General features: G+C 33.7%; 1 protein-coding gene across 2 annotated transcripts in view; it reads left to right on the top strand.

Annotated features, from left to right (window-relative positions):
• Positions 1 to 93: 93 nt before the first annotated feature.
• Positions 94 to 11417, top strand: part of LOC138318399 (gephyrin-like) — a 93999-nt gene continuing 82675 nt past the window's right edge. The window contains exons 1-9 of one of the 2 annotated variants that reach the window (XM_069260719.1): positions 94 to 216; positions 2756 to 2834; positions 3242 to 3299; positions 3662 to 3754; positions 4113 to 4207; positions 4793 to 4859; positions 5134 to 5256; positions 6614 to 8192; positions 8699 to 10716. In XM_069260719.1, the coding sequence (XP_069116820.1) occupies positions 153 to 216; positions 2756 to 2834; positions 3242 to 3299; positions 3662 to 3754; positions 4113 to 4207; positions 4793 to 4859; positions 5134 to 5256; positions 6614 to 8192; positions 8699 to 9636 (3096 nt within the window). In that variant the 5' untranslated portion in view covers positions 94 to 152 and the 3' untranslated portion in view covers positions 9637 to 10716. Of the gene's footprint in view, positions 217 to 2755; positions 2835 to 3241; positions 3300 to 3661; positions 3755 to 4112; positions 4208 to 4792; positions 4860 to 5133; positions 5257 to 6613; positions 8193 to 8698; positions 10717 to 11417 lie in introns of those variants that run through there. The other variant, XM_069260720.1, reaches the window with a different exon arrangement.

Genomic DNA, 11417 nt, shown 5'->3' with positions numbered 1-11417 from the left:
ATAAAATTATTTACAGAATTTACGTTGATTGACTGCAAAAAATGTTCCATACATTAAAAATATTTTAAGGTGAGTCGTCAGTCAAAACGATTCATTGAAGATATCTTGAGAAAAAATACTATAGTACGCGTGCCTCTATCGAACGCACCCGAATGGCGAAGGTGTCCAATATGGCGGAAAAGGTGGACAGACGAATCCAAGTCGGAGTTCTAACAGGTGCTCACTTTAGATAGACATTAAGTTCTCGAATGACAACCGGTGACATATTTTACTCAACAAACTCTTAGGCTTCTGTTATCTTGTTTAGCATTATTTTTTTTCGAAAATCTTAATTTACAACGTATTCAACAGCTTTCGATTTGTGCTATGTTTTTACTATCATGTAACTGAATATAGTATTTTTTATGACAGTTAATAGCCCAGTAACACATTTATCTTAATGAATAATAGTTTACAAAGGACTGTTTCTTTTTTGTTTGTGAGTAGTATTTTCTGGCATTGTTTTGTTTCAAGTTATGGAGCAGTTGAAGGGGGATAACTCAATCATAAATAAGTGTGTGAAGCTAAAGTCCAAAAAAAATAATTTTGTCTGTTTAGGGTTACCCGACCTACCCTAATTTTTTTATCCCCGACCCTAATTTTTTTCCACTTTTCAATGATAAAAAATATTAAAAGTCGGGATTTTGAACCCAGACTTTGGTTCCGGCCATTATTTCGACCATTATTTTTGAATGAAAGACACTAAAAAAAAAAAAAAAAAAATCCTACTGACCCTATTTTTTTGCCAATGTAACCCTTAAACAGACATGATTTTTTTTTATTTTGGCCTAACAAATATTATAATATACTATACAGTAGTAAATATAATTTATTGGAAACGAATGTCCTTATGAGCAGCCAACATTGTAAGATAAACACACCATTGCATATTTCTATTATAATTTAATTTGAATGTTTCTTAAAGTGAAAAGTTGGGCAAAGGAAAGCTAAAGTCGGTAAAATGGTTTGATACATCCAGTACAATTTCTTATGAAATAGAAAAATAAAATTTCCCATCAAAATCGCTCTGCATGCAAAGATATTAATATATATTATAGGAATCTTAAAACGTACTCACAGCTGGCTATATCCATGTTGACATTCCCACACAGCTTCACTTTCAGAATTTATTTATAGAACTGTGCTAAAGAATATATATTAGGAGTATCACGGTTAACCGAAAATACGGTTAACCGAAAAATTCAACCGTACGGTTCGGTTCGGTACGATAATTCTTAGTTTCGGTTCGGTTCATTAAAAAAAATAACTGTCCTATAATACCTGTAATTTATGTGTATAAACTGTATTGCAGATTATTTCATTGAAAATACGGCGAAATTGTTTGTCAGAATCCCGAGAAATACACCTGTTGACCGACATATACTGTATGTGTAACACGTGTGCAAGTTCAGTCATTCAGAAGATCGTTTTTTGCTGTCTGCGGACGTTTTTTTGCACATACATAATATTTCAATGATATATATCACTTATTTTTTACTACATTTTTTTTGATAACAATCCCGCAGAGTTGTCGGCAGCTAATTATAAATCAAGCCGCCATTGTGTTACCGATTGTAAACAATCCCGTTTCCGTCGGCCAATATTCCTGATTGTAAACAATCCCGTTTCCGCCGGCCAATATTCCGTGAATTAAACCATTTTACGATTAAACATGCACCTGGTACGTAATAATGTTTATCTTTATTATAATTCCAATGCATAATACTTTTTAAACACTTATTCTGAGATAATACCGATGTATTGATTTGCGGTAAAATGATTTTCACATGTCAATCATCACATAATAATGCATCATGAAGGATACAGGAAAAGTTTTAGTGACAAAATAATGTATCATAAAGGATACGAGGACATATATCTCTCTGTGACTGATTATTGTGTCAATAGTACTAAAAGAGTTAAAAAGATAAGTAAATGTTCAATTATGTTTTTTAAAGATGTTCCACTGCTGATAGATCATAAATGATACTCAATATTTGAACAGAAATTGGTATTTAATCGTGTTATATGTCTAATTAAGACTCAAAATGATATAAAATGATTAATTAATTTCTTTGCTGCATGCACTTTTAGAACTTCAATCTATATAGGATATAGTGCTGTGGATTATTTTTCAGGACACAATTAATTGTATGTTTTTAATTAGAAGTAAAATTTTGATATAAAAAAACACCATTTGTTGAAGTGATATACCATCTTTAAATCTAAAGCAAAACTTGTTTTTGATAGAAAATAGACTTAAAAAGTGTTCAAGTAAGATTTGTCTGAACCGAACCGAAAAAACGAAAACCGATAAAAAAAAAGTTGAAACCGAACCGAGCTGAAAAAACATGAACCGTGACATCCCTAATATATATATGGTTTATCCAAATCTATGGTAAAAGTATTACTCTCAATATTAATTAGTATATCATATTGTATATGATATTTACTGTACTGTAAAAATATTGTACGGAAAAAGATAAAATAGACATTCCTGTCGAAAGAAATTCAACCTAAATCTTAGTTGTGATTATATGTAAACCATTAACTTTATCAACTGATCAGGAGCCAAAGAAGCATGGTCCATCAGCTGAGTGATAGACTGACACTTAATTATGATAGGAATGTGTACTTTTATATACTTGTAAGAAATATGTAAGTAACAATGGCATTCTTCTTTTATAAAAGCTATATTATTTTGTTTTATTTTCAGTTAGCGACTCCTGCTTTAAAGGAAATGCAGAGGATAGAAGTGGATCAAATTTGTGTCGTCTTATAGACCAAGATCAATTGTAAGACTTTTGAACATTTGATCTACATGTATATCTATATTTCATTTCACATGCATATTTTAAACACTATTATACTAGATCCTCATAAAACTAATTTTGCAGTGATCATAGTCATTTCAATTTGATTTTTTTGATCTTTGGCCTGTCTATTTTATACAGAAGCCAAATCTTTTTATAAAGAGAAAAAAATCTTGTAATAACGAGAATGAAAAATACTTTTTTTCTCATTTACAAGCAATTTTACTTTTTTTATGGTGGTCCTATTCGGCTTCCGTAATTTTATGACAACTATTGCTAAATTCTTTACATATTTTTCTCAGTCAGATTGCTATCATTGAGTTTTCTCTGGTCTTGCCGTATTGTTTGTTTTTTTGATGCACTAATTTGTTTTGAATGGTTTATTGCAGACTCTGTGGACATGTTTCTGTAAAAGATGTTGTACCAGATGACATTGATACAATTAAGGTTGGTGACAAGATCTTCTTGAATGTCAATTACATCCACAAATGTTGCAAACAAATTTTATTGATCAAAGTCATTTACGATGTAGTTAGATATAATCATATGTACAAAAGTAAAATCTTGGTATACCTATATATTTTCATATTATAGGTGAGTAAATTGCTGATTTAACATAAATTTGATGTCATATTCAAGTAGTTCATTCCATAAATAATGAAATAGATATAGATTACTTCTTTAAACAAAGATCATATTATGTAATAGACAAGTAGGTCTGATTTAATAGATTGCAGTTTGAATTTCATCATTTGCTTTGTACTATGGATCTTATAGTGTACCTTACTGATATGGTTTGTTACCTTCAGAAAACTTTGAAAGATTGGTGTGATAAGAAGAAGTTGGATCTGGTACTTACCACGGGTGGCACAGGGTTTGCTCCAAGGGATGTAACTCCAGAGGTAATTCTATCTGTTCTAAATAATAAAATATTAAAAAGGGCAGAACCTAGTCAATGTAAATGTTTTTTTACATTTAATCAAACTGTAAACTTTGTCCTTCTTTTTCAGGATTTATTTTCACATTTAGATTATATGTATCTCCCCCAGAATATTGTAACCTTTTCCTTTCAGATATGATAATCAGTATTTAAATATTGCATTTCTTTATAAACCAAACACATTTATATATACAAATTAAACAATTTATATGCATAAATATAAAAGGTTGTTTAATTTCATTTGATAACTTGAAACACTTCATCACATAAATATTTATCATAAATATGAGACTACATTTTGTGTAAAATGTGACTTACAGGCAACTAAATCAGTATTGGAGAAGGAAGCTCCAGGAATGACTATTGCCATGCTGAAGAAGTCACTAGAGGTCACTGATCTTGCCATGTTGTCAAGGTCAGTAAATCATGTTTACAGTCAAACCTAACTTTAGAGAGCATCAAAAGTACAAAGAGTAATCTTTATAGCCATGTAATGCACTGGTCAAATTGTGTCGAAATTGACCATTTTGGGTTCCTAGGAGCATGGTCCGATTAAGCAGGTGGTCTTTATACAGAAGTGGTCAATAATGCAGGTTTGGATGTATCTATATTGTACATGTTACACTGTGGGATCTTTTAAAAATAAACTAGTTTGTCTACTTAATGGATAATCTGGCTATAGATAGTAAATGTTTTGTCCGTTCTCACCAAAAATCTCCACATTTTATTGTTTACTGTTAACCGTAAATGATACAGTGTTAAGTTCACATATTTTGTATATTTGAGAAAGATATCATTAATAGGCTCTGTGAAAGAAAGTAAGGTTGGACTTTGAAGGAAACTATAAAAAAATAAGCTTGCAAGTTTTTAAGTAGTCTTAAGTAAATACAAAAGCAACTAGTATTGATTATAACTGATTGTTATTAGTGAAGTCTCTATACTAATTAAAGCCACACATATTTGTAAATCTTTTGCACAATTGTGCACAATTTTTCTCTAGATTGACTTGTGGTACGAGGGGAAACACATTGGTGATTAACCTGCCTGGGAGTACCAAGGGTTCAGAGGTAAACACATTATGATTGTCAGGTTGTAGTGTGAAAAATAATTAAACAACTGTCCATATAAAGCCCAATATTTATATGCCTAAAAGAAGTTAAAACAATAATTACAATCAGCTGATAATGATTCATAGCTTAGATCTATCCAAATATATTTTTATTAGTGCATGCATTTATACATTGGTCATATTAGAAATGTAAGACGGTATTTTACTTTCAGTGCAGATAAATGAGAATTACATGGAAGATAATGTTATGACTCATTTTTATCTGCCCTCAGGAATGTTTCCGGTTTGCCTTGCCTGGCATCCCCCATGCTGTTGACCTCCTTAGAGGCATTGACAAGTCAGTGAAAGAAACTCATGCTAAGTTACAGGCTGAGGGAGTAGTCGAGCCATCCAAGGTTTGTAGCATACTTATATTGATCCAATCTAATGATCATTACCTCAGAGTTATCTAAGTATGTATTCCAGTTAAGGCTTTTGAACATTCATTGTAAAACTTGGGTTTGAAACTTTGAGGTTCCCATTTATTGCTCAGGATATTTCCTGTTTCCAATGGTAATACCTAATAAAAAAAAGGTGATCATTAAAAAGAACCCTGTATGACATTGCAGAAACAGTTCTGATGGGAATACATATAAAAGGTTGTAAGTTATGATAAAGGTATGATATGCGAAGTGAAATCTAGCATACTGTACTTACAGGAGCTTTTGTTTGTTACTGACTGGTACAGTACACATTGATCACGTGGTCATACATTCCTCTAGATTCCATTTTCAGTTGGTTTTCTGAATTTCTAGTCCTCTAGCTTTCTCAGACTTAAGATAAATTAAATAAATTTTTTTATCATTACTATTTATCGTTATGGTATCTATTAGTGTGTATAGTAGCATTAAAGTACATGTACATGTATTCTAGTATCTAAATAGTCTGTGTCCTTAAAATGAAAGAGTTTTCAAAGAACTGCTTGAGAACAGCTCAAACATTTTGACTTTTAGGTAATTTCCTATCCAGTGGTGTTAATACATCTACACAACTTCACTTGTTCAATAAAAATGTTATTTTAGTCACAAATAATTTTTTGGAATTGCACCTTGTAAATTTAATGTGTTATTCTGTGAATAATTATAGATTTTGTCATATAAACTTCAGAACAATAGACTGAATTTAAAACATGACATACAGAGCTGATTCTTATTAACTGTTTAGGGAGATATGCAGGGGTTGGAATGGTCTGTATAATTGGGACAGACACAGCAATGATATTTGTAGGTTCCAACGACTATTGACATCAGTAATATGGGTATGTCACAGTCACAGTTTTCTTGATTCAGCTAGTATTGCTTTTTAGATAAACTTTTATTTCTGATTGTACCATATTTAATTTTGCATGAAAGTTATTGATGTAAATAGTCAAAGAAGTAATCAGAATAAAGCAATTCCCTGCAAAAGATTATGTTTGTCTTTTATTTCTCCCTACTGATAACATCAGAAAATAAATTGTACCCTTTACAGTACAGCGAGCTAGTGATTTCATACAACCATTGGTAGTTTAACACCTTTGTAAGGAGTGTTACCCTTTGAACACTTTTGAATTCTTCCGATCCTAAGACTTGATTGACCACACTCTGATATGTTACAAGGGTAAATGGCTTAAAGAAGCAAACTTCAGTAATAGTTAATCATGATTAGAATGCATGCTCCGATCATGAACTTGACAAACAGCTCCATATATAACAGTGTTTCTGCTTTACCCAGGCTTTCAAGGAGAAGATTATACAGAGCTGTGCATCTGAAGTCCTTGTCAACAATACCAAGAGAGGTCGGGTTAGAAAAACCGTTGTCCAGGCCAAACGACGTCTGACTGGTGTGCGGAGAGTCACCAGGTTAGGAGCCAGAATGGGAGATAATTTTTCCAGCGAATCAAATTGCACTGTTGTTGAAAATTTGAGTAAGTCTATATTGGCTTCTTGTGATAGCAGACTTGAACAACATGTAATAGAAAATCATTTAAACAGACTGCAAGAAAGAGAAGAAGTAGAACTGTCTGATATAAATAAAGACAATTCACAAAGTGAAGACGAGAATGATGAGAGTGAATCAAATAAAAACTCACTTTCTTCAAACAAGATTTTCCCAGAGATGGAAAAATCTTTTGAGTTTAGTGGCAGTGAATGTGAGACAGAACATGACGTAGTACACAGTTTGCTAGAGCTCGGTTCTTTAGGTGAGGAAAGTGACACCCCAGCCAGTGGAGATTTATCAGAGAGCAGATGTTGTCAGATGTCTGTTGGTGTGGTATCTCCTTGTTATGGACAGACTGCAGGAAAGGAAGAGGTAGAGAACCAAGGGCCAGTAAAAAACTCAAATCTTATACATAGGAGTACTGGAACACCAATAGAACAGCTGAATAAGGAACCAAATGTTATACAAGGGAGTAAAGGAACACCACTAGAACAGCTAAATAAGGAACCAAATGTCACACAAAGGAGTACAGGAGCACCATTAGAACAGCTAAATAAGGACCTAAATGTTGCACAAGGGAGTATAGGAACATCAATAGAACAGCTTAATAGAGGACGAAATGTTACACATGAAAATATAGGGTCACCAATGGAGCAGTTGAACTCTGGTGGTGCTGAGGTCACCAGACATGTGCTTCAAGTTCTGGAGGACAGGCAGACTTTATTTACTCCAACGTCTGATGGAGATGGTGGTCCTTATGACACGTTTGATGCTCCCGACATCGATAATTCACCTCATTCTATGGAAGCATGTTTGGTAAATTCAGTGTTGGAGAGAACAGAATCAGAATCCTGCAGAACAAAAACCTCTGTAACTACAACTGATATTTTCAGTGTGTTTGACATCAACAATGAATTTCCATCAAACGTTCTTCAACCAAAGAGAAAACGTCATTCAAAGGGAACTAACAAAGATGGATGTTCATTTATTCCTGCTAAAATTCATAAAAAGTCTAAAAAAGGTAATATTTATTGTGTTGAAGTGGGTGAAAAACTAAGAGAATTCCTAGACAATCATCAGATGATCCAAGGAATATATCTCAACAAGGGGAAACGGCACATCAAAAAGGAACTGGTTGAATTACGGAGGCAAGACAATGCTGTTGACAAGAGTAGCTGGCATAGAGGTAACAACATCCACGAGAGGAATCGCCTGGATGATTTCTTTGAACTGACAGAAGAAGGGAGGAAGAAAAAGGAACTGGTAGATGCAAAGAAAGTCCGGGATGAATTTGCAGTGAATTGGTACATGTGGTGTCCAGGGCGTGGGAATTGTCAGAGGAAGTGTGGAGGAAACGGTGAATGTATAATCGGTAAGTCTTCGCCAAACTATCCCAGTAACAGTTGTAGGTGTATCACTGTCCGACTGACAAATACCATGGTAGCCAGAGAGTTGCGTCTTGGTTACTGAGTATATAACAATTCAAGTACATATCACATGGATGCTAACTAAGGTCAACTTATACTATAAGTTATAGCTATGATCATGATTATTTATAAGAATATGTTGAAATTTAGTGGTGGAATAAAATTTAGGATTTTGAAAGGTAGACGTTTTATTGACCCTTTGTCAGTACTTATCACATGTGTTTGTTAGAGTCTTGTATATAATGTTTATCTATTGTTGTTGAAATTCATTTCTCGATTTATTGTTTTTTTTGCTGTAACAGATATCTGTTCTCATTTTCCTCTCACAGTAAAATTCTTTCCATTTTCGTCATGGATAACATAGTAAAGGACATTTAAAGAAAATTGAGGTTTTTGTTTCACCATTGTTTTTACTTTAGAATTCATTTAAATCCATCTTGTACTATTTCAGGGTGTGGAGGAATGACCCACAAACAGGACAGACATAACTGCTCTTTAATGGTAAATATGAAACTGTTTCTTAGTGATCTGACAAAATGGCGTGTGAACATCACAGGAAACCATCTTCCTCCAGAATCTCTGATATCTTGGCAGCCTCCCTCACGAGAAAGAGAGAGACTAGGAGAGGTCATCCGGGATGAAATCATACTGAAATCTAACATACCTGTCAGTACGTCTTCTACAGACATTCAGGATGTCCTCGCCGAGAAAAAACTACTGCCAAAATCGTCCAAGGTCAAACGAAGGATAAACCGATTTGTATCGGGGATGAAAAAACGTCATGCATTTAAAGACAAAGGAAGTTCTATTTCTTGTGTGCCTCTTCAGGTGGATCTTGCGTCAGATTTCAGTGGTCTTTCTGGAAGGACATTATTACCTTCTGTACAGATATGTCCAAACACTGGTCAGCATCACAACCTCAGTGGTCAGCAGCAGAACCTCAGTGGTCAGCATCACAACCTCAGTGGTCAGCATCACAACCTCAGTAGTCAGCATCACAACCTCAGTGGTCAGCAGCAGAACCTTAGTGGTCAGCAGCAGAACCTCAGTGGTCAGCAGCAGAACCTCAGTGGTCAGAATATTTTTACTCTATACCAAGTGATCGACAAAGTGCCAAACATTCCAAGTATGCCGTCCAGGTCAGTAGTGCATGGTGCTAAACCTCTAACCCATCCAGTAGGTCAGCAGAACTTGCCTTCATTAGCCGTCGTCACGGACTCTAGTCAAACTGGACAGTTCATGACAGGACTAGCTTCTAACATAATCCCAAGTGTTGTAGTGACCAGTAACAGACAGCAGTCCCCAGATTTGGTTACACAGCCATCTCAAGCTATCTGTGATTCTGTTCCTGTGTTTATCGCCCCTCGACCCACTGTACAATTATCATGATGAGTCATGATGCTGACAAAGTCATAGACAATAGACATGATTTGATCTCCAGATCTGCATAGATATAAAACTACTTGATGATAATACTACCTTCAATGAATGAGAGGGAAAATGCTTAACTGACAAAATATAATGAGTTGTTAAGTTATTTTATTATGATCAATTTGTTAATTAGCTGTAGCAGATCTGCATTTAAGTATATATATCCTTATCTAATGAATTTGTAGTAGATTGTAAAGTTGAGATCCAACATGTTCTCTACACTAGAAGACTATGTGCTCTGGCCCCAGGTCAAACATATCAAAATATAAAGAAATACTACTACATGTAGTTGCTATGGAAGTGATAAAACTTCTTAGGAATACCTTTTTATATGGTCTAATGAACATTTAGCAGCCTTCTTAACGGGACTAAAATTGTATATTTTTGCCAGGTGCCAGTCCAGGGCTGGGCTATTATTAGTCATTTGTCAAGTGATATATTGCTTAATTGTTATGTTGGATATATGTATCCAGTAGAAAGTCACAGATAACCACCATATGATGTAAATTATCTCTGTAAAAATCAAGATTCAAAATCTATATCAACAATACACCAGCTGGCACGCACAAAATGTTCTGAACAACAGTATTTTATCAAATCTAAATGACGGATTTGAAGTTTTGATAGATGTATGTGCAAAAAGAAAAGTAAGAAAGAGTTGCCTCTCTTTTTTCATGTTCTGCTTGTATTGCTGGTTACTTAATTTTTTTTTCAGCCTATAACTTAATTAGCTTCAGCAGTTGTCTTTCTTCATTCATATTTTGATACACTGGCTACATTGTAGCAGGTATTAATGTTATGAGATAAAAATCGTGATTAAGTACATATGTCATAGAAAAGTGAAAGGAAAATTAAGTGCCTTGTTGATAATTGCCTGTTAGTGCCTAGATTTTTTCTTCTTGTTTTTGTGTTTGCTTCAACAGGTATATACATGTATATAGTCCTGGTATGTACTACTACTGAGAACTATGACTATCTGTTCATTGTTTTTGGATACTTGTTTTTGTGTTGTTAAAATAAAACTGTTATTGCAATTTATTTGCTCTTGGAGAATTGCGTTGATGTTTTACAAAGTATAGGGTAAGAATAGAAAAGAAGACAAATTTGGATTAAAATGATTTATGTTTGAACAACCTAGTTATATATACACATATAAAATGTTCAGCTATGTAGTTGATATTGATTTGTAGTGCTTACTTTTTCCGCACTTGTTTTATAATGTTTCACTATCAAAAATGGACTGGAATACAGAGTAACATAAGATATCCCAGAAGATATGAATTCGAATTCATGAAAGATAACATATTTTGCTTTCTCATTCCTTCTGTTGAAACATTTATATATGGTTTATATTTATATATACATGTACTTACATATGGTACCATGCAAAATATCCCTCTTTGTACATTCTTAGAAATTGCTCTCAATTATAAAAAACTAAAAATGTCAAAATCCAATATGGACCATTGTCAGATTTGTTAGTGTTCAGTTTCACTATACAATAGGTACAACTAGGATTCAAAGGGAGACGTCATATGGAATTTCAGAATGATTCCTTTAGTACTTTCTTAGAAAAAGCAATGACTAATTTTAATCCAAGATAAATCCTAGATAGCTACCTTTCGTCCATGTTATTTTCAGGAATAGTGCAATTGGCTGAACTAGACACTAAGGGAAAACTACGAGTATGACTGTCTGCCATGTTGTTTTATGTCACATAAAACGCAAAACAATAGTCA

This window comes from Argopecten irradians, chromosome 3, assembly GCF_041381155.1.
Source record: "Argopecten irradians isolate NY chromosome 3, Ai_NY, whole genome shotgun sequence".
In the NCBI taxonomy this organism is placed as follows: domain Eukaryota; kingdom Metazoa; phylum Mollusca; class Bivalvia; order Pectinida; family Pectinidae; genus Argopecten; species Argopecten irradians.
Note: the sequence above shows the minus strand (reverse complement) of the source record. Positions and strands in the feature narration are given on the sequence as shown.